General features: G+C 37.3%; 1 protein-coding gene and 3 non-coding genes across 5 annotated transcripts in view; 1 reads left to right on the top strand and 3 right to left on the bottom strand.

Moving 5' to 3' along the window:
• The window catches only part of LOC6568756 (protein goliath), a 37,466-nt gene extending 14,236 nt beyond the window's left edge, over window positions 1–23,230 (top strand). Inside the window, exons 2-9 of one of the 2 annotated variants that reach the window (XM_032740972.1) lie at window positions 2,687–2,720; window positions 17,772–18,471; window positions 18,534–18,666; window positions 19,681–19,798; window positions 19,859–20,010; window positions 20,071–20,167; window positions 22,241–22,603; window positions 22,675–23,230. In XM_032740972.1, the coding sequence (XP_032596863.1) occupies window positions 17,904–18,471; window positions 18,534–18,666; window positions 19,681–19,798; window positions 19,859–20,010; window positions 20,071–20,167; window positions 22,241–22,603; window positions 22,675–23,088 (1,845 nt within the window). In that variant the 5' untranslated portion in view covers window positions 2,687–2,720; window positions 17,772–17,903 and the 3' untranslated portion in view covers window positions 23,089–23,230. Of the gene's footprint in view, window positions 1–2,686; window positions 2,721–17,771; window positions 18,472–18,533; window positions 18,667–19,662; window positions 19,799–19,858; window positions 20,011–20,070; window positions 20,168–22,240; window positions 22,604–22,674 lie in introns of both variants that reach the window. The other variant, XM_032740971.2, reaches the window with a different exon arrangement.
• On the bottom strand, window positions 18,718–18,789 carry Trnaa-cgc. The gene has a single exon. It is a non-coding gene; the product is annotated as a tRNA-Ala (tRNA).
• Trnaa-cgc lies at window positions 19,058–19,129 on the bottom strand. Its single transcript has one exon. It is a non-coding gene; the product is annotated as a tRNA-Ala (tRNA).
• On the bottom strand, window positions 19,330–19,401 carry Trnaa-cgc. The gene has a single exon. It is a non-coding gene; the product is annotated as a tRNA-Ala (tRNA).
• Window positions 23,231–24,049: the final 819 nt, after the last annotated feature.

The following is a 24,049-nucleotide window of genomic DNA, read 5'->3' as shown; positions in this document are numbered from 1 at the left end:
AAAAGAAATGGCAATGTAACGAGGTAGTTTCCCTTATCAATGAGATTTATTTTTGTGAAATGATTTGAAACTGATCAAACTTACTTTTTTACTAATCTCATCAATCTAAACACAAAACAAGCCCGGTTTTAATTCACTTTATAGATAAGACTTCTCATATTTAAAATTATGGCATGAGCTTAAAAAGAAAACAACTTAATATATTTTGAATAGGAAAAAAGGTACTTTCATAATAATGGTTGTATTTATGTTCAGCTACTATATCACTCGAAGATGAAATCTGAACAATCTAAACAGAAAACAAGCCCAGTTTTAATTCAATTTATGATTGCATTCTCATCACGCACTTCGCTTGACTTCATTCAGCTTGGGTATAAAATAAAACAATTTGCGCAATTGGTTGGCACGCGAAGCAATATATAGCTACAACAGATCTATAAATGGAATATCGTATATATATAATACAGACAACTGCTCAGCTTGGAATAATGAGTAGTTTAATACGTCGTCTGACTGAGCTGCCTACAACTACAAACTACAAACTAATCACGTTAAATAATAATAGTAAATTACTATGACGTTAAATGACAAAATGGTAGGACTTAAATAAGTTGAACAAAGCCGTTTGCTTGAAATCTACTGGTAATTTACGACAATTGGCCTCGATGTGACAAATATCTGGTTATTGTTATTTTTATCGATTGACTGGAAAAGTGAATGTCTCATGGAAATAACCCAATTGCATTTTGGTTATGACAGATCTAGATTACATTACAAAAAATCAGATTAGAATCATTACATTGGTTAATATGAGGTTTGGGCTAGCTGAGGCAATCTAATTAGAACTTACCAAGAAGTGACAGTAATTAAAGTATGTAAACATTTGACAAGAGCATAAAAAAGTTTACCAATCAATAACAATGACAATAAAATAAACGTTATGTTAATTTAAAGAGTGGTATTCGTAGTAGTAGTTGTAGCATCACCACATTATTGTAGCCAACCGGAAATTTTGCTGTGCAAACTGAAAGATACACACAGATACAGATATGGTTATAGCTATGAGAACAAGGAAGACATCGATAAGTTAGCTGAATCTACATATGAACCAGTTCTGCGAGTCACAAAATGAACAAGAGACAAAGAGCATCGTAAGAACTACACATAAAACACAGACTAGCCTTGCATATTAAGCAAATATATATATATATATACATATCTAAACTGAACAAAAGCAAAAGTTAATTTGCATAGGCGGTTAGTTTGACAGACACAGACAGACAGATAGAGAGTCAGACAAGAGACACTCTTTCCGCATTGTGCAAAAAGATACTTAGAAAATAGTTGCTATTCATTTGTAATTTTAATTGATTGCAAAATGGCCGAATCTACAAATGTGAATTGTGCGTGGAATATCATTTATCAAAGCGTGCGATATCGATAAAAAAAAAATAAAAGAAAACTGAGAGAAAAACTGTTGACGAGTGAGAAAAAAAAAGCATTTTCCGCTAATTGGATGCCAAATGCGATTTTACACAGAGAGAGAGAGAGAGAGAGAAAGAGAGAGAGAGAGAGAGAGATAGAGAAGGCAAAAGCTTGGAAAATATCTTAGCTTGGAGGGGGTAGGAAGGGGCTTGCAGGGAGCAGGGGGTATGATTAAATACCTCTACGCTTCAAGAAAATCAATATTGTTTAACAATCGCGGCACGCAAATCAAAAATACCGACAACAACAGGAAAAGCAGGCAAAGCAAATGCGAATCAAATGCCAGCATGTTGCCAAGGGGCAACTTAAAAAGATTGAGTATGAAGGGTGGTATGTGTGTGGGTGTGTTTGTGGAAGTGTGCACACTAATTACCTAGTGCTAAACATTTTGACGCGCATTTCTCGGTTTACAGACTAACCGTAATGTCTGGTATTAATGTCTATATATAAATATTCTTCTCGTTGCTGGTGTTGTTGTGTGTGGCACGTTTTTGCTGCACATGTCCACACATCAAGCGAGCCGGATACAAACAACAAATCGTTGCCATTAATCAAGACAAGTGTGAATTGATCTACGTAAATACAGCATAAATACTCAAGCATAAATACTGTAGCAAATTTATGCACAAGACTCAGCGAATCCCTCTCTCTAAATTCACACAAAGCTTAACACAAATGCCCTTTGATTGCCTGCTAATTTAAAACTTCTTAGACATATGCAGTGCAATTAGAAAAGGCAACTTTGTTAGTTTAATTGCAGCTTAGCAAATACGTGCCTTAAAATGGGCAATTATTTTAGGCCCGGTTGCAAATTACGCACTAATTTTTTTTTTAATTATCATAGCTGCGGTGTGGGTTAATTGAACGTTTGAGCGAAACTCCATTCATAGTTCATAGTTCCGTTTGGTATCTATCATTTAATTAGCCCATTCTAAGCCATATGCACTATGACTGGGTAACAAATGCGCCAATTAAATTGTTTGCCAATATATATATATATATATAAGCCGACACGAGCCCAACAAAACAACGCCCAAAAGTCAGGGTCAATTATGTTCAACGCCGCCTATACGTAACTGGCGTATTTCATTGTATACTCTCAGAATCGTGTTTACTTATTTAATTTTTTAAATTTTATTTTAAATTTTGAAACTGATTTGACTGACATTTAATATTGGATTTTCTATTTAATATATTGCAGTGTGGCACAACTGGTGGAAATTGCAAACTCTGTGGTAAGTTAAATATGTGTTGATTATTTGTTCTAAATTGCGTGTAAATATTTTTGGCCAGCCAATTCATAAATATATCATATTAAATATGTCAAACAGCCAATTAAATATGCCAAATCAATTTGAAAAGCACTCCGGATAGAGCAATAGAGGTCAATGGAGAACCGATGATTAATTACAGCGGCTAATTCAATTATCGGTTGGCGAAGCCATTAGAAAGCTAACATATAAAAAAGAAGAAAAATTCCCAAAATGATGTGGCAAAAATTTTGCTTTTCTTTTACAATCTCTGCAAAGGCAAATATAAATAAAAAGTTGCCTGTTCTTCTTATCTATGGCTTGATAAATGTTTGTTAGCCAAATAGCTTATGGCAAAAAAAGATTTCCTGTGTTTGCAGCACAAATTCCGCAGATAAGCACAAGTTGTTCTTGGCCAAGAGTAAAGATTTTTACCTATTTATTCTGACCTCTAAGTTCTCGCTAGAGAGATCTAACCAAAGATACGCGTGTGGCTAGCCATTTCAATAGTTGATAGCCAAACTTGGCATATGGCTAAAACAAAAATAGCTGTCTGAGCTTCCGTTTCCCCGGGATTGGGATTGGGGCTGGGCCTCTGGTTGTTTACAATGTGTCTTGGGGGATTTAGTGGGAGGGATGTGAAGGGGCGACAGCGCGTGGCAATCCACGTGTGTTGTCTCTGTGGTGTGTGACAGACACACACTCACATAGCTGGTGGGTGGAGCTGGAGCTTCGGATATTCATGAGAGACACACGGTAATGGCCCAGGCAAATAAATAATAAATTAAAAGTAAATGCCAAATACCAAACACCAAATACCAAACTTAGAACATGACATGCCTACAAATGATTTATAAAGTCCAAAAGTAAGCTGAATTCAAATTTCAGCAATCTTGAATCGAAAACATACATAAGTGATTGAGATATTCTTCGAAACAGTAGTAAATTGATTGATAAAGTGCGAAAATGTACTATTCTTAAAAAATTGTGGGTCTCTCATAATTAAAATTCTATGTATACGTATATATTTATATACGTATCATTTTAAACGTTATAAATTTTCTGCAAGGATAGATTACTAATTGGTATTAATATTATTGTACATATTTAAATATTTCATATAGTTAATCATTTCAGCCTGCCTACATGTGATTGATAAAGACCCAAAGTAAACAAAATTGAACGTTCAGCAAAGACAGATTGAAGATTGAGAGATTCTCATAATTATAACCCTTAATACACTGATGTATATATTACAGTACTTTAATACCTATTTAAGATACAAATTACAGTCTATCATTTTCAAAATTTATCAAAACTTAATAGAGATTAATTTATCTAGTTATATTTATATTTATCTTTTTCTTTTTTTTTTGTTGAGCCATCCTAGAGAAGTGTTCTCTAATTTCTCTTTTTTATTCTGCGCATTATCAAAGCCAAATTGTAAAAACTTTATGCTTGGTAAAATTACAATTACAATTATGACTTAGACTGTGTACCAGGTTGTCATTACACAATTTCACAGCATACAAGAAACAGAAAACAACAACAACAATCACAATTTCGACACACAAGAAACAACAATAAAAATCATTAAAATGCAATATAAACAGAGAAGCAGTAAAGGAGAGACAAGCCTGAGAGTAGAGAGCGGAGAAGCAGAAACAGAGAAACAGCGACAGAGACCTCCACATCATCAACATCATCATCATCATCGACGTTGGCAGCTTCATTGTTTGGCCCACATTTACAATTTGCACAAGATACAGATACAATTGTATCTCAGTGCTAAAAAAAGCTTTGTGGGTCGCTAACCTTAACCCAAACTGCATATAGAAACTGAAAACTGAACAGAAAACTGTTAACTTTTAACTGCATACTAAAACTGAAAACGAGACTGAGATTGAGACTCAGATTGAGTTTAAGCTTTAGTTTCGGTTCATAAACCGTATTGAGGTCACTTGTCTATTATTATTATGTGCGGAAAATGCTACTCTGGAAAATGCTGTCAAGTCACCATTAACGCTTTTCACTGCGTTGATTTCGATGATGCTACAATTAATACATCTGCATGACTACAGATAAAAAAAGAAAGAAAAAAGAAAAACATGTCAGCTGACAGCGATAGTAACTACTGTAGGTAACAAGTATATCTACAAGTTCTGGAAAATTTGTCTGTTGTCTGCTCAAAAATCAATAGCTGACAACGCTTTTTGTTGTTGCCTCATCCAAAATGGAAAGGAAGCCTTATGGCATGTGCCATTCTCCAAGTCCCCAAGTCCCTAATGTCCACAAGCCCACAAGTAGCAAGTCCCAAGTCGCAGTCTCACTTCCACTGGCAGTAACAATCCTAAGTTCTGTGCCACGGTTCGTTTAGCACAGTGTCACAAAACGTAATTGACAAAGTCAAATTGCTGTAAAGGTTATTTTCAGCAAGCAAACATAATTCGAAATTGCTTAAGTAATGCATGAGAATAATTTGCAAACAGTTTATTTTTAGAATGCTGACAATTTGTTTAAGTCCTTAACAATTTGTGACTTTTGTGCTAAATAAGGTTTTAATTATGCAGATGTGTAAAGTGGAGAAGGGTCGTGAACTCTAATTTGTGCCTTTAACTCTCTACTCTTTCAGTGTAAGGGCTTTGATAAATATTAGTTCAAGCTATTAGAGTTCAAATTTATAGCATTAAGCTCTTAAAATCCTTAGTAAAATTTTTTTTTTTGAGTTCAAGCTTATAACCTTAAGTTCTTTAAATCTTTAGGTGTCCTAGTTGACCAGAACCAAAGTGTAATTTAATATGAGTTCTCTCTACTATTTTCTTCAACTTGTTCAAAATGTTTAATGTATAGATTTAATACATATTACCTGAAGATATTGCAGCTAAAGATTATCATAGTTGACCTGAGCAAAATTGTAATTTAATATTTCTTCTCTCAACTATTTTTGTGAACTTTGTTCACTTGCAACTTGAAGCAAACTTGATACCACACAACAGCCACAACATATGACGTACCTCCCCCCTCCCACTATGTCCCCATCACCCTGACAACAGTGGATTTTCTCAAAGTTTTTCACCCACATGGCATGCAAGGTCTTAAAAGTCTTTGCAAGCAGCTGCATTCGGTGTCAGAAAATTGTCTGTTAGCCCTACTTATATTTTTAAGTAGTCTTTTTCTTCTTCTTCGCAGTCTGCTTCTTCTTCGTCTTATTCTTCTTGGGGATCTATATGGGGATATATTTTCGTACCCGTTTCGAATGTCACTTACCGTCACAGGTTGTCAAGTGAAAGCATTTCTATTTTCTATGCACTTTTTAGTGGCAGCAGATGGCGGACTATTTTTTCTTTTAGCCAGAAGCCAAAATTGACTAAACTAAACAGCTAGCGGGGCTAACCCAGCCCCCCCTGCCCCCCTCCACCCCCTTCCCCCACTCAATGGCCAAAGCAAAGCCATGCCGCCGTATAAATGTAAACGTAAACAATTATAGCAACCAAATAGCGGAAATCACGTTTTTTACAATTTTTCTTTACCCGTTGTTCGAGTGGCCAATAAAGGTGACTCTGCGGCCTGGGAATGGGAAATGGAAAATACTTGTGTGGAAATGGAGAAGGGGGAAGGGAGAGTGGGGCGGGTGCAGCTGCTGCGCTTCCGACTCCCAGCCAAAACGGGTTGTGGGTGGAAGGTGTGCGCAGATTTATGACGTCGTTGACTGGCGCTGGCCAACACATGTTTTACCATTTGCCCGTAGCCCCCATCCCGCCACTCCCCTTCTCTCCCTTAGTCAGCCCCCTTAAAAATGTGTTTCTTGCAGCTACGGAAAGGTACATAAAAAGAAGTCAAGTATGAAGATGTTGAGTGACTAACGTCTACCCTCTAAACAGTGCAGGTTAAAACTGGTGGCACATAATTTTTTTGACTAAATGAATCTTGCAATCGGAAGAAGAAAGAAAAATCTGCTATTATTTTCATAATTTCTCTATCTAATTCTATCTTTCCTTCGTGCCTAGGCAAACGCCCCAGCATAATAATAATAATAATATTTCCAATTAACTAAACTCCGTTAAAGTTAAGGATCTACCTAAGAGATATACTACAGAGATAATAAAGTAACTCAACTTTCAATTTATAACGAAATTACAACTCTAGTTCATTCTCAGTTTACAGGGTATATTCAAAGCGATGCGCAATGAGGCACAAATATAACTCAAAAAGTATAAGTTGTTTTAGTGCGTGTTATGTTTTTGTTGCTTGTTGTTTGTTGTTTTGTTATTGTTGTTGCAGTTGTGAACGTGACTATTGTGAACGTGATTTTCATTTAGTTGATCTGATCGGAGTGTTAATATTTTTATGGGCTTGTCTGCTTTACAATATAATCTAGCTAGGCTACCGGTTGTTGACCACGTCGAAAGTATTACAATCAATATTAGTTTCTATTGTCTTGTCTGCATTTCTTAAGAAGTTTTCACAAAGTTTAGCTCGCTCTGTTTGCTTTTTATGGGTTTGCTGCTACGCTTTTATTAACTTAACACCAAAGACAACAACGGGCCAAGAGTCCAGTTGTGTGTGCGGCTTATAAACTAGAATCGTCAGCCAACCACGTACAATAAATATTTATGTGCCGCATGATTGCGAATATTTCAACAAAAGTTGAACTCTTCTAGCAGCAACCAAAAACTTACACAATTCAAGTGTGTTCGAGTCTTAGAGTTGATAGGTGTTTACCAGCCAATCGACATTTATTACCCAGCCAACAATTGATTTTCTTCTATACCCTGAATACATTCAAAATATGAAAAAGGATAAATTGAAGTTGTGCCAAAGTATATGACAGGCGGAGGGAAGCGTCTACGACCCCATATAGCATTCCAATTCATAAAGAATATACTCAGACATATTAATAATCAACTGAACAAATTTCATTAAGATCGCATAAGAAACACAGATTTCCTATTTAAGTATTTAACAGTTCAATTCAGGGAATCTACTAGTCAAACTCTTTTCCACTATAACTTATTTATTTATTTACTTCAGACAGCTCACGCCTCATTCTCATTCTCATAGTGAGTTTTTCTGGAACTACAAAATATTTGTGAAGTACCAAAAATCTTTTCGAACACTTTCTCAACTACTTCAACATAATTTTAAAAGCACCTAAGATATTTCGAATATTAGTTTAGTTATACAGTCAACAGAATGCATATTTCCAACTAGTCAAGTCAATAGCTCTCACTCTACTGCTAGACGTCCTTGAGCATTCCCTTAGCCAAATTTAGTGTCCTTGCCACTGTCAATAAAAGTCAGCTGCATGGCAAAAAAGAGAAACAAATAAAAAACAAAAACTGCAATTGAAATTCCCCCAAAAAAAAGCACACTTTGTGCCATTTACGGCAGCTAGTTAAACAATGAGACAATGATGACATAAAATATGTTAGTGATCGTAGAAGGGGGTTGAGGGGATGTGTGGTGGGGAAGGGGGTGACGGGAAAATAGAGGCGACTCCATGATGGATGTACAGCAATGACAATTTGCCGTAAAGTGACATTAAAATGCATTTGCCAAATAAAAAGCAAACAGCACTCAGCGCAGTTGGCCAAGTGCCAAGAAGAGGCCCCCCTCCCTGCCTCCTCCTCCTCCTTGTACAACCCAACAGTCCAATCCTCAATCCCCCAATCCCCAGTTGAACAATTTGGAGCACTCTGACGAAAGCAAAAGTGATTTTGAAACGGCTATCGCGCAATTTGAATCTTTACAACAGCCGGCGGTAATTAGAAGCTCACTTAACTCCACCGCCCCTCCCTTCTTGGAGCGGCATACCCCATGCCCCATCCATAATATTTAGATGCTTTAATTTTGTGGTCTTACAAGTGAAGAATTGTTTTTGCAGATTGCTTTCTTATCGTTGCTGGAGTGTTTTCAAGTTTCGCCATAATTATGTCTATAATTTTTGTTAAATGATTTATGTGCCAAAGACAGGCACGTCTATGTTCGAGTTTAAGTCTTGTCTGCTGGTGTGTGTGTGTGTGTGTGTGTGGTGTGTATGTGTATGATTTCCGCAGTTGCTCAAAAACTCAAGAGGAAGTTTCAACAACTTTATTTAAACTTTGCAGTTGGCCGTTTTGCTCAAGCGCGAAGCGATTTTTCAACTTGTGTCAAAATAATACAAACAACAATTGAAGAGCTTGTTCGTCCCTCTCTCTCTATCTCTCTCCGGGTAACCCCAAACGTATTTCCTGCCTGTGCATTATTTAGATGAACTTTGTAGCTGCATTTCTGTTTTTCTTTCATTTCATCATCTTATGTAGGTCACATATATATATACATATATATATGTGCGTGTGTATGTATATGTGAGCAGAGGAAGGAAGGAAACAAGTCTTTCAGACCCTCTGAGAAAAACAATTCTTAGAAATGCGAAACAAGTGTATTTTTTGCATTTATAGATACTAATTATTATTGTGTTAATTAGGTTTGGCCATTGAGGTTAAATAAAGTGCAAAAGTAAAATAACAGAAGGAAGCAAATGCGACACCATAAAGCGTATATATGCCTGATCAGCATAAGCTGTCGAATCACTTTAGCCATGTCCATATTTCTGTCTGTCTGATACCGATACGGTTTCCGATAGCAATAAAATACTCAATTGTTAAAATATATCCTTTCAATTAATATACTGACTGACTTATAATTGGTCATCTTTCGCAATTTCATTAAGATCTAATATGAAATAATCATTTTGTTAGCCAAAACGTGTTTTTAAGGTTATCTCCAAGTCGAGCGCGAGCGAATACTGCATTCTTACGTATTAAAAATGCATATGCAACGTATTTTCAAGCGTAAATAAAACGCAGTGCCGCAAGTGAATGCAGCATTCAACTTTGAACACACAGGCAAACAGAACTTAAACTAATTAACACGTCATTTTGCTTTGGGGGATTGACAAATCTCAGCGGCAGAAGATCAAAGTGTGAAAATGCCAAATATTCCAGTAATTAAGAGCTACAAGATGGCCAGACATTGTTGGAATACCAAAAAGACAACGCCCCAAGTTGGATATAAAAAATTAAAATCAGCGGTAAGAACTGAACAGAGTGCAGAGTGAAGTTCAAGAGGTCCTACTGTAGAGTGAAAAGTATGTCAAAGGAAAGCAAATTGAGTACTAAGAAATGAACCGAAACTAAAAACTGTGACTGAGGGGGGAAAAGACGACAACGACAAATGCGGTTGTTATATTTAGCAGGCTCTGTGTACAGAGTGTTTCTCTATCTCTCCCTCTCTCGCTCTCTCTCTCTCTCTCTTTCTATCTCTTTCTCTCTTACTCACAATTGTGGGAGTGCGTGAGTGTGTGCGTGTGTGTGTGCAGCATGTGGTGTCGCTTGCACAGATGTTGCTGCAATATGCAAACAAGCGGAACATCAACCAAGAAACAAGGTGCCAACCATTCTGCCAGTCAACTTATGACACACAGAATGAGAGACAGAGACAGAGAGATAGAGAGAGAGAGAGAGAGAGAGAGACTGTGAGAGAGAGAGAGAGAGAGAGGAAGAGTGAGTGATTCATAGCTACTTCTTATTACCATACGAACGCTGGTCCCCTGTTTCCCCACTTCGCCTGCTATCATAAGAAAAACAAAGCAGATAAAACATTTATCGGCTGCGCAAATCCAACTCGAACAATTATCAAACAGAGACCTTTGACAAATACATATGTATGTAGCAAGAGAAATTTGAGTTTAAATAAATATCTGTTGTTGTTGGTGTTGTTTCTTTTTATTGTGGGGTTATTACTTAATTTCAGCTGCTTGCGGTTTTTGTGATTGTCATTGATAAGCCGACAGTTGCCTTTGACAGACGCTACTCACCATTAGAGGTGTGTAAAATAATACTCCAGCAGCAGCTACCAGCACCCACAAAGTTATATAACTATATACAAATATATATAACAAAAGTAGGAAATATATATTATTATAAGGGCATATCTATTAACAATTAAAAATGCTGAAAGGTCGAGAGTGCGCGACTACCAGATGCCCTAAGTGACGGCTGATCGTAGTTTGTTCAATGTGAAAATACGTTTTTAGTTTTATTTTTGAAGTATCTCCAGAATGTAATCTAGAGGTCAAACCATGATTAGAACGTTTACTTTTGAAAATTGAGGTTTTTTGAGGTTTGACAAGGTTATGGTTTATCACAGCTTTTAACCACATCCATAAGCGTATATTGTGGCTAAAACTTATAAGTCATTACCCAGAATCACCATTTCAAATTAATATCTAAGACTGATGTGGAGATCAAAACGTGACTAAAACATCTTTGAAAATATGCTTAGTTTCGACAAAGTGTTGGCTATGGAAAATCCGTAAAAATGATTTTAATACGACTTTCATGCACGAAAAACCTCTTCCAATTTATAAGTAGAATTAAAAGCTCTGGATTAGAAGCATGTTGTATGTCAGTTTAGTATTGCTATTCGCCTAACAAAGCGTTTTTGATTGTACAAATCCAATTTGCAAATGTACATTTTGTTGCAATCGTTAGCTGGGCACATAAAACGTTTAAGAATACACGCACACAAGAAAATTGAAAGAGTAAAGCGCGAAAAGTTGAGGAGCGGCAAAACCCATAGCAAAAACTTGTGTCAATCTTCATTTTCACACCACAAATGAGAAAGGAACAAGCAAAAACTTTTATGCGACTTTTGTGTCGAGTTTGTGTTTCGTGTTTCGCAATTCGAAATACGCAACTCGCATTTTGTATACACATAATTACCAATATAATCCACTGGGACAAGTGCAACCTTGAAACTTTTGTTCCGTTGCCTGTTACCAATTTGGCTCCGGCAAAATTATTCAACTTGCTTGCAACACGCTTGCTTGATACATGCTGCCGTTGACAGCGAAGTTAATGCCACGGGGCAAGTGGAAATTTGCTGATAAAGCTTTCAGAGTTGCAAGTGGAGCTGTGAAGCAAAGGACGGTGAGGGGTATTAGAAAGACAGGGGGCTGCAGGAGGAACAGTTACGAGATTGCTGCTGCTGACACTGGCAGAGATTGTGAACAACTGACACAACGCACAGCGCAGATTGGCGACATTTACAAGTGCCACGCACACACAGAGACTTCACACAAACAAAACACACACACTTGCACAACTACACTCTACAAAAAATGTGACCTGAATTTTGGAAATTCGACAAAGCCCAGCCTTATTATTCAGAAAGTAAATTTCTAAACTTAAAAGTTGCGGCTTTAAAAAACCAACCTTTGTTTTTCTTACGATCAGGATGGATTTTTCAAAAGCTGTTGTTTTCTAGTACATTAAAATTTTTACATTATAGTTCTTGTTACTTATATAATTCAAATATTTTACATAGTTTATAATTGTTTATAGCTTGATCTAAAAAACTTAAGATGTTAAAGGGAATTCGAATCCCGAAACAAGAAAATCTTTCTAATATTTGGAACGATTGTTTTTCTGAGTGTACAAGTTGAGTTAGACACAAAAGTTTTGTCTTATGCACTTGCCAACACTTTGGGAACGAGAGCCGTTTAGCAATGGGGGCAATCAAAGAGGAGCAGCGAGGCACAGTGGGGAGTGGGACAAGACGGGAAGAAGGGGTAGATGAGGGGCGAGATATGGGAGGTGGGTGTTTCAGGCTTCATTGGGAAGCAAGTGGCGCAAGTCTAATTAAAATGCGTAATAATTCAGTTGAAGTTCTTCTTCAACATGATTACAACATGATAATTGCTTATGACCATTTATTTGTAAATGCAACCGGCAACTGTTGCCACTGCCACTTTACGTAATACGCAATCAACAGCTGCAGCAGCAGCAGCAGCAACAACAATTTGAATAACTATAATCACATGCTGTGCATAAATTAAATGTGTAATCAGTGCACATTTCCTAGCTGTTACACCTGCAATTGTTGCTGTCATTTCTCCACAGTTTTTTGTATTGTTCGCTTTGTTTTTTTTTTTATTTTTTTTCGATTTGTGTAGAGTTCAACGAAATGCATTAAAAGCCAACGGAGCGCATAAAAACGCATCAAAATCACTCAAATGTTAAATGAAAACTCTTTCAAATCCCAGCAGTGGTTTGATAATGCCAGTAAAAAGTTTCCGTTTGTGGTTTTGCCAAACAACCAACATTGCACTCTTTTGCCATTTTAATAACAAATAAGTTTTGCACAACGAAATATTTTTTGAGCAAGTACCTCAAGTTGTTGAAACTATTTGAAATTCTTTCCCAATTTAATATGCAACATTTCACTGCAGCAGGCGCAAGCAGGAGCAGGCAGCAGAGGAATTTTCAGAAAACTTTTGCCTGGAACAGATTTAGGCAGCCAGAAAAAGTGCGTAATTTTAGTTGATCTAGCTCTAGCTCAGGAAAAGGCGTAGAAATAATCCGAGCACGTTAACACAACTGATCAATCAATTGAATGACCTGAAGAAAGCGAATCTATTTGCAGTTGACCTACACAATTTTCCACAAAAGACTTATTGTGAAATAGATAATGTATAAATCTGAGTATGGCATTGCTGAGTTAAATCACTTGAATTTGAATTTGAATTGAATGGAATCTATTTGAATTTTAAGAGTTTAGCTGAGAGTATCTCAATCGGGAGCTGTGTTTAATAAACCAATGCAATTCCTACCTCTTACATTATAAAATGAACTTAGTCATCTTTTCAATAAATCTCATTAATTGAATATTAAATATTGAATACCACAATTAAGTTCTACCTTCTTTCTAAGACTTCCACTTCGGTTCAATTATAAGCTGGTATTTGTGAATAGCTCTCTTCCTTATTCAGTGTTCCACTCATTCCATATGGCACAGAGCCGTGAAGTACACTTCTTGAATTTCAAATGGCCCATTATTTTGTTAATCACATTTTAATTGGCGGGGCAACTGTTTGGTGACTTCCTCCTCAACGCTTTGGTAAAGCATCCTTTGGTGCACCTTTTAAATTGAACATATATCATTGTTATAACTCAAAGCTCTTATAGCATTTAGATTGTCGGTAGGCATTGGAAGCGTGCTTCCTCTACTCATTACTCGTACAAAATGTAAATAAATTAAATATTTAAGTTTTTTTTTATTTTTTATTTTAAATATTATTCAAGTGAATAAAAAGCGGCAACAAACACTCGAATATAAACAAGCAGAAAATAAAATACATTCGCTGTTGCAAAATATTTGTATTAACATTCGTATCACGTTTTTTGCAAATCACGTTTCGATACGCAAACAAACGAATATTTATGTGAGTGCACTTATGAGTATGAATTTATGTATGACTCTTCTTTTCTGCCCTGTTCTCTGGCTTTATCTATGCGAGCTTTACTTTATGTGTTTATTTAACGGCATTTACGGTAGCTTGTTTATTTTGTCAAGTTTTTATAGTATCCATTTCCGATTTTAGCAATTTATCAACTGAAATTGTTCATCTATGGCCATTTTTTCCATCGGTCCATAAATAATATTTCAATAACAGAAGTCAACTTCTTTTCAGGTGGAAATCTGCATATTTATATATTTTAAAACTCCATACATTTCAATTTATTATGCTAAATGATACTTGAAAGCGTTAAATAAATTTCTTATCATGAAAAAATCGATTAAAACAGTGGGCTATAACCCATATACATTTAGATACACCTGTGGATCTGAACAATAAACAACAAAAATGATCAAAAACGAATAAAACGCAAAACAAATAAACTAAAAATACCCTTTCGCACTCTCCTCGTGAACATATAATAGAAATTAAAAAAAAAAGAGAACAAAGAATAAAAACAAAAACAATTGAGCTGCTTTATTTATTTAGATGGGGCAAAATACTTTGTGGCGCTGGCAATTGGCCAAAAATGTACGAAACGTAACTTAATAACAACAAAAGCGTTTATATAAATAAACAATAACAATAAACAAATGCAACAGCAAACCATGATGACAACAAACGCAGCAAAGCAAAAAATAACCAAATTAATTAATTTAATATATAAATATTAAAAGTCTGCCATAAAGAAAGAAAAATGGCACCTTTATTTAGGTCTTGGATATGTGACAAATAAACATTTACCATGCTGTAACAAATTTCGATGATATATTAATTTAATATAATATATAAATATTATAAATCTGTTATAGAAAGAGAAAAGAAATCATTAAGTGTAAGAATCGTATTTATTAATGTTGTGGCATCTTAATTTCGATTTTTGAAAACGTGACAGATAAACATTTTCCATGATGCAACAAACTTTGGTGGTATTTTTGCTGCTGCTCAAATTTCTGCAAAACAATAATCAAAATCTAGCAAAGAACGCAATTTCGAATTCATATCCAAAAATGCGACGCAGCCACACCCGGCATAAACTTTATCACACACACACACACACAGCTCGGAGACAAGCACGTCAATAAATAAAAATACCACAAAAATTGAATACCAAATTCAATTTTGCCATTTTTTCACTTTCACATATACGCACACACATTGCGACATGCACACACACTCACACACTGTATACACACGCACACACACACACCCATGTGTATATATGCACTTATAACACTTTTGGCAACAGCGTCAGCAGCAGCAACAACAACAAAACACTCAGGGTCATTATCCTAAACAGGCAAAGTGTGCTCATCTTGTTGTTGTTGTTGCTGTTGCTGTTGCTGCTGCTGCTGTTATTGTTGCTGCTGACTTATTTATCTGGCACAGCAACACAACTCTGTCCCCATTTGGCCGTATTCCCTCCATTCACATCCACATCGATCGCTGCCCTTGTCCTGCCGGTTACCCACATGCCAAGAGCAACTGCAACCAGCAACAGCAACAACAACAAGAAGAGCGCATGCTGAAATAAAATGCAACGATGCATGCAAAATGTGCGGTCCACATTCAAAAATCATTTTTGGCAAGACTTGGTCGAATTCGAGACTCCCCTACAAAGCAGCTGGGAATTTTGGGAAATAGGGGTTAAGGTTAAATTGTAAACAAATTAAAAAAACGTATGCAAAGTACAAAACAAAGATCATGTTTGCTTTTCAGTACTTCAAATATCTTAGCTGTATTCAAGCCAAGAAATTAATAACAATGCGAATAGATAATCCAGTTACTATGATCTATAAACTATTCGTATTCTTCTTCATTGATTCGCCAATATAAAGCTAAAATATTTGACCTGTTCTAAAGAAAATATTGTGTTAATGTACTGTTCATAAAAGGGGACAATTTTCCTTGCGTATTCTAATTTGGCTGACAATCTCAAACAGTGGCTTTGTAGCGATGAGCTGAGTAAGACCCCAATTTTACCTCCACACACCCAGTTAGAGGCAGATGCACACACATACACACACTCGCACACACACGTTGAGTTATGCAGCCATAAATAGGCGTCGAAATACAGTTTTGTATTCAATTGGTGGTTTTTGTTGAGGCTTTGCTTCGTTTGAGTTGACTACCAACACTGAATGCCATTCAAATTTAATTTATTATATGGCCTCAGACAAAGAGTGTGGGGAGGGGGTAGGTGGGGGGATGCCAAGATGTATAACAAGTAGGTGTCCAAGCGATGATTCTGTGTGTGTTGCAAAGGAGGAGAACTGGTTGCAATGAGTTGGTCGCCTCTTCTCGAAGTTTAGTTGGTAGTTGATACATCGTTGGTAACTGCCTGATGGTGGCCTGGTTGGGGCTTGCCGAACCACTTTTCAGTGTCAGCCGCACACCCACGAGTCTGTCGTGCAACACTCTTCACGCCTCCCCCTCCATCCCCCATCCCTCATGCCTCTTAGCCGTGGCAACAGAGAATAAAATATTTAAATGCATTGCATTTGCCTCTGCCACAGCAGGCAGGCAAGCTGCGTTGGCGGGAGGTGGGTGTGCCATATTATTAATATGGCAACGTTTTTGAGCTTACCACTGGCATTGGCCTTCAGCCTGGCGCTTAAGCTCAATAAAATGGCCCAAATGGCAGGAAACACTAAGTAAAACAGCGTTTGCTTAAATTACTGGATTGCTTTTCGCCGTCTTGGTTTTCATATGATTTGTGTTTGACCCAGAAACTGTGTGCATTAACTATATACACTATATACACAGACATTTACTTTGCGTTAACAGCATTTGGAAAGTTGCCTCAATTTTAATCGGTTGATAAGCGAGCGTCTTTGCAAACTTTGTACTGATTTATTTGTAGCACTATATTATTATCAACCTTACCGTAATACCTTTATTATAGTAAAATTTCCAGCTTGAATCGCAGCTGATGTTCTCTCTTTATTTTAAATGAAATTAAAATAATTCAATTGCCACAATTATTGTGAAATATTCTCACAGACTTTTCACTGATATATAAGTTGTTGTATTTTATTTATTTATTTTTATTTTTTTGTATTATAATTGTGATTGCGAAAGTGTTCGCATTTCCGAAACTTTAGTAAGCCGTTCATCAGCTGTAGACTCAAGCAAATTATACCAAAGCACTACTGATAAGGGCTTTATCAAACGGTTAAATTAAGATTAAAGAACGCATCGAGTGCTATTAATATAATATACATATATACATGGCCGCTTATCGCCAAGCCTTATAGCAAGCGGCCCCACACTTTTTTTCTTTTTTGGCCCTAACTCGTCAGCAGCCATATATTTTAGCTACTCGTAATTTTATGAGTACAGTTTACAAAAAAAAAAACGAGAACATTGCAGTCAGGCGTATCGGACTGCAAAATACTCTGGTAACAGGTGCCACAGAAGTGGCAATACTTTAGGTAATATACCTTCCAAATTAAGTAGATATGTGGCCTTATTGATTTGTGATTATCCATTTTTATTGTCTTAATCGATCTAATAGATTTTCTAGCCAACAAAGTGAAAGTATCAGCCCAATTCTTTGTCTGACTCTAGCTTTAAGAACAGACGGACACTGCACAAAACTAATATACCCTTGATAACTTCGATATCAGAGTATTAAAAATGGCAATAGTCTCTTAACACTGACTTGCGTATTTTTTTTATTATTATCGTTTCAGTATTTAAGCAAGTTTGGCAAATGTTGCAACGTTTATAGAGACAAGAACTCGAAGAGCTTAGAAGGAAAGAGCGAAATAACTGCGTAGTAGTAGAAGAAGACTAAAAGAGTGAAGAGTTAAGAGATATAAGAGATGTACTGCCAGGAGATGCTGCTGTTGGCATGTCTGCTGCTCCTGCTGGGTGGCCAACCGCATTTGATCTCAACAACGACGACCACAACTCTGGTGGCAGCGATGACCATTGCCAATCAGGATTTGGAGCGTTATTTTCGACCAGCGAATGCAACGCATTCATTCGCCAGCATCGGCGAGGAGCGAATCGCGATGGATGTGTATAATTTTGCCTTCCTCAGTTGGTCGTATATCGACAGTGTCGATAATATGCCTGTTGAGATTGAGTTTCCCGAGGAGAAGGCACGTTACGGCGAGGGTAAAGTGCTCAATGTGACAGGACGATTGATTCACATCAGCACAACTGATGATATTAGCGATGATTTCGCCTGTACGCCGTACATACGAGGCACACTCGGCACCCCGCTGCCGGAGAAGGGCACGCCATGGATAGCGCTGGTGCGGCGGGGACGTTGCACATTCGAAGATAAGGTGAAGCATGTGCATCAATATAATGCGGCAGGCGTAATCATCTACAATGATAAGCAGGTCATGCAGCTGGAGAAGATGCAGATTAAAGGCAAGAATCGTAAGTGAGAGGGGAGATCATCATTGGAACTTTCTCCCTAATTCAATTTCGCTACTTTGCAGGTAATATTGCCGCCGTGATTACTTATCAGGTGATCGGACTCGATTTGGCCACCAATCTCGATAAGGGACATAATGTCACCATATCCATTATCGAAGGACGTCGGGGTGTTCGTCCCATCAGCAGTTTAAATCGGTGAGTGAGCAAAAAGTTATTCAAAAATAAAAAAGAAGTAGAATTCCAAACTGGAGACGCCGGGGTTTGAACCCGGGACTTCTCACATGCGAAGCGAGCGCTCTACCACTGAGCTACGTCCCCATGAAAACGATTTAAGAAAAATGCTTTACTTGTACCAAGCGAAAAGAAATTGCTTTCTTGAATGATAAAACATTGTTTTTCGACTGCTTGCAAGACGTGTAAAATAATTGACCGGTTTGTCAATTGATAGCTGGTAAACAAAACATACCGCTGACTGATTGATTAGTGTACTTTTTTAGTTGACTAGTTTTTTATTTACTGCAAAATTGACCACAGACTGATTGATTCATGTTTTTTTTTAAAAATTGCAAAATAGATTCGTAGCAATTGGAGACGCCGGGGTTTGAACCCGGGACTTCTCACATGCGAAGCGAGCGCTCTACCACTGAGCTACGTCCCCTTTTGACACCCAGCGGCATAATGCACTATGTTGGCCAAAGGGGTCAAATTTTTAAGGAAAATTATCGCGTACTTATTTTCCGCTCTGCAAAAGGACGTAGAGTACTAGATCGTATCCCTTCTATTGACTTATAAATCTTATTGTTAAATCATTTTGCATTTGTAATTAACAAAAAAATTGCAAAATAGATTCGTAACAATTGGAGACGCCGGGGTTTGAACCCGGGACTTCTCACATGCGAAGCGAGCGCTCTACCACTGAGCTACGTCCCCCTGTTGTCAGTTGTGGTCAAATGCTGCATTCCAGCAAAACCTCTGCAGTCGAATGCAATTTTGAACTGCTTTAAATTAAATAAATTGTGCTAACAAACCTTGTTCTCCACTAGATGATAATATGCCAACGTATTATTAGCTCAAAGATTACTTAGTTCTAGTATGACTAATAAAAAAGTATTAATATTACTAGTAATTATAGTAATACTATTAGCTCTCAGTTTACTTAGTTCTAGTTACTAATAATAACAATAATAATAGTTGTTCTCTTATTTGCAGAACCTCCGTTCTATTTGTTTCCATATCATTCATAGTGCTAATGATTATCTCGCTCGTGTGGCTCATCTTTTACTATGTGCAGCGATTCCGTTATATGCAGGCAAAGGATCAGCAATCCGTACGTGAATTTCTTAAGTTTATTATATATATATTTTATAAATAATTATTGATTATTTAGCGTAATCTTTGCTCCGTAACAAAGAAGGCAATTATGAAAATACCAACGAAAACGGGTAAAATGACCGATGAGAAGGATTTGGACAGCGATTGCTGTGCCATCTGCATTGAGTCATACAAACCGGCGGACATCATACGCATACTGCCTTGCAAGTGAGTTGAGTGAGAATATATAAATAAATATATATATGTAATGATAACTTTGAAATATAGGCACGAATTCCACAAGAATTGCATCGATCCTTGGCTGATTGAGCATCGAACTTGTCCCATGTGCAAGCTGGATGTGCTCAAATTCTATGGATATGTGGTGGGTGATCAAATCTATCAAACGCCCAGCCCACAGCACAATAATCCACCCCACGATGATGCAACAGTTGCTGATGCAACAGCTGCTGCGACAGTTGCTGCTGCTACTGCTGCTGCTCCAAATTCATCCTCTGAAGAGGTGCCCGTTATTGTCATTCAGTTGCCGCAGCAGCAGCAGCAGCACAGCAATTTTAGTAGTTTTGATCCTAGTGCTATAAACTATCATCATCATAGTCCTAGCAATAGTTGTCACCAGCAGCAGCACCAACAATTGTTCCAATATCAGCAACAGTTGCAGCAACAGCAACAGGGTGTTTCAGGTGCTGAAGAACGTATTCGACGTAATTCGGCACCGGCGACAATGCCGCAAGTCATTTGCACTGCCAGTCGCCAGGTGACTGACGTCTAAGCTATAAGTTATATATATGCTCGTACATCTACTTCTAAATATTATATATACTTATATTTAGTTGTATTTATATATATATTTAAAATCGACATTCTACGTTTACCATGTAAAAATCGTGTGCTGGGGCTCTGCTTGCTTGTGCCAACAAGCAGTGTCTCGTTGTGCTAAGCAGTGTAAAGTTGTGCCAAGCAGTGTGATTAAAATACTGACACCGGCAAAAGAAGCAGTGCTGTAAAACAAGCAGAACAACATTTGAAAAGATTTTTTTTTTTTGCAACTGCAATCTTTTGAATTTATTAAACTAATGCTTGCTTTACAGCTCATACAAAAATAGTCTGTAGACGCAGAACTGAACCACGCACAAGAAAAGAAAAGAAACCGAAAATACAGCCGAGCTCTAAGTTAATTAAGTTATAAATTTAAGTGTACCAATTGTCGATAAAAAAAAAAACAAAAGAAGTGAAGAAAAAACAAGTTTGAAGAAAAGTACTACAATAACTACTATTACTACATAAATATAACAACATATATTGTATTGAATTGTATTATTAATCAATCATAAAAAACACGCGTAGATCCGTAGCAGCAGCTGTAATATTCAATGCAACATAATTATTATTATTATCGTAGCAAAATCAGCGCCTGTTTTGCTAGTCAACAAACAACTACAATACACACACACACACACACACACACAACACACACACACACACCCACACACTCATACAAAATAATGTCGAAGGTGCCAAAGTATTTGCTTTTAGCTTTAGTTGTTTAATTTCTAAATAAATCTACAGCTAGTTATTATTATTTATTTTAATTTCTCTCTTAATTTCTCGCTACATGATTTTTTCTTAAGCGCATCGCAAATTGTCATTAAATGACAATCGATATCGTATGAATCTGTGTTTTTTTTTTGTTTATTTATTTTTTTTTTGACAAACTGGCAACTTGGATGTTGGGCTTGATTATATAAATGTTTAGAATAGCAGCGTTAAATGCTTGAGATTCCTTAAAGCGGAAAACTTAAATAAAAAAAATATCCAAGAGCACAATTAACAAAAATTTAACGAATAAATATAGGTGTGAAATATATACATTTTTATGCATTGTATGTACTTAGAAATGAGTTCCGGAAGTTCTGAAAATTGCTTAATACCTAAGAAAACATATCTGCGATCCAATGCCAAAAAAGAAGGAAACAAAAAACAACCCATTGCATTTTATTTTAATTTAATTAATTTTTTTAAAATTTCATTATTAATTTTTGAGTCAAACATACTCTGAAAACAATCCGCAAAAATCAACTGCCCGCTGAAACCAGTCAAAGATAAAGATTCCAATGTTGGGCCTTAATTAGTTGTCGATTATAATTATCAGATATAATACGTATACATATATATAGTTTTTTGCTAAAAACCTTAAGCAAAACGTGGACTCAAGCAAATATTTAAGAAAAAATAAATTAATTGAATTCAAAAATGCTTCGCTTTTGTTTTGTGCAATGTAGAAACTGCTAAAAAAAAGGTCCCCAGCGCTTGTCCAATCCATCGTAGATTTGCCAAAGGATCAACTCCAACTCGACCAAAAGGATAATTTGACCAATTAACCAATTTCATCCTTGGCTACATGGAACGCATGCCTTAAAGCCTCTTCTCATTTCAGTTCCTTGGCAGCGAGGAGAGCATTTTGGAGTACGAACCAGATCGGCCGCCTGCAAGTAATTCCAGCAATCCTCCCCAGACTGCAATCAACATTGTACAGGAACCTCCACAGCCTCAAGTCCAAGCGAGTGCTCTCGCTAATCTCATACGGAGTCGGGACTTTGTGATAGATTTTCCCCGTGTCTTCGTCCTCAATAGCGGCAGTGTGGTGGGTGCCCGAGAGACCCTCTTCCCCGCCCGGCTGCCGGAGCGTTCTCAGAGCTCGTTGTCACTCCGACAGGCGCGTGATTGGATGGCCCATATGAGCAACAAGCTCGAGGAGCAGCAGGGATTGCGCCGCCTGCGCAAGGACGAAATGCAGCAGGTAAGCAAGAATAAATAGTTAATGATTTTATGTAATGATCGTACTATTTATTTATCTATCTCCTTCCACAGCAACTGCTGAGTGCTCGGGATTCAATGCGACAACGGCGTTCTCGCTCGGCGGATGGACGCTATGCTACCGGCTGCTTTGGTGGTCGCCAGCGGCAATCGTTGGTGGGTGCAACAATGCAATCCGCGCTGCCGCAGCATGAGCTGGCCCAGCTGCGACGCACCAGTTCCACTCATACACTGCAGCAGCTGACGGATGCCTCCTATGCCCAGTCTCGACAACGGCAAAGGGAATCCTTTGACTTTGCGCGCACTCGTCGCCGCTTTATGCGGCGCGAGAGCGATGAGATATCCTTGCAATCCTTGCCACGACGCGGAGCAGCAGCAGCCGCCCCTATGCCACCAGCTGTAGCTGATGGGGGCAACGAGTACATCACCATCCAGGTGAATGGCGAAGGCGTCGATCTCAATGACTGAACTCCTCCCCATTTGAGTGGGGCACGCTTATGTAGATTTGAATAAAGTATATGTATTTACTATATTAAATTTAATCTTCTTATCCATGTAATGTTAATCACAAGTCCCGAAATAAATAATTACTAATTTTAAAATAATCAAATTCATCTGTGTAAAGAATGAGCAATAAGCAATGAGCTCAAACAACAAGCAAACAAATGAGTGAAACGGTTGAGTTTTCTCAGCTGCCCTGCCGCTGCTTGACCTGCCGATTCTAATCAAGCAAGAAAAAGGACGAAAGCCCTTCAAACCTATGATAAACTTTACTTTTCTTATAACAGAAAATTGCTCATAAGTGGACTATATTCTAAGGGATCCTCACAGTCTTGGTGATAAACTTTTTGCTTACACTATCAACTGGCTAAAGGACATCTAAATCATTCTTGACTCGACTCAGATATGCTCACCCAAAAGAGAAATTTTTACATGTTTGCGTTGTAAGTTCATTGCATGCAGCTCGATGGAGTTGGTTCTTGTGATGCTAACGCAACTCGTCTTACGAAAATCGGGTTATAGCTATTTTCCCGGCGTTTGATTAGGCCCTAAAAGTATGCAGTATTTTTTGTTTGATTCGGTTGATTAGTCAATGCAGCAACCTAATTTGGGTCATTGGGTTCTGTGTACTTGCTATCCCTGCAACCTGTAATTGGATGACCATATTTCCCGCTCAACAAAAGAAAAATAAGTATATTTTGTAATATTCAAAATTGATTTTATTTTATTTACAGAATAGTGTGTGTGTAATCGCTTAACAACAAGATTCGAACCAATTAAATATCTCTGTGTATTGCTTACGTGCGGCACTAAGCGGCAACACAGGATATATTTATGAAATGCATTTCATATTTGGGTTATGGGTTGTCTTTTTTTAATCAGCCCACACAACCACCATAACTAAGCCTACCATACATATTATTAATAA

The sequence above is a fragment of the Drosophila grimshawi genome, unplaced genomic scaffold, assembly GCF_018153295.1.
Source record: "Drosophila grimshawi isolate 15287-2541.00 unplaced genomic scaffold, ASM1815329v1 contig_131, whole genome shotgun sequence".
Lineage (NCBI taxonomy): Eukaryota > Metazoa > Arthropoda > Insecta > Diptera > Drosophilidae > Drosophila > Drosophila grimshawi.
The sequence above is the reverse complement of the archived record's forward strand: the minus strand, read 5'-3'. Positions and strand labels throughout refer to the sequence as shown.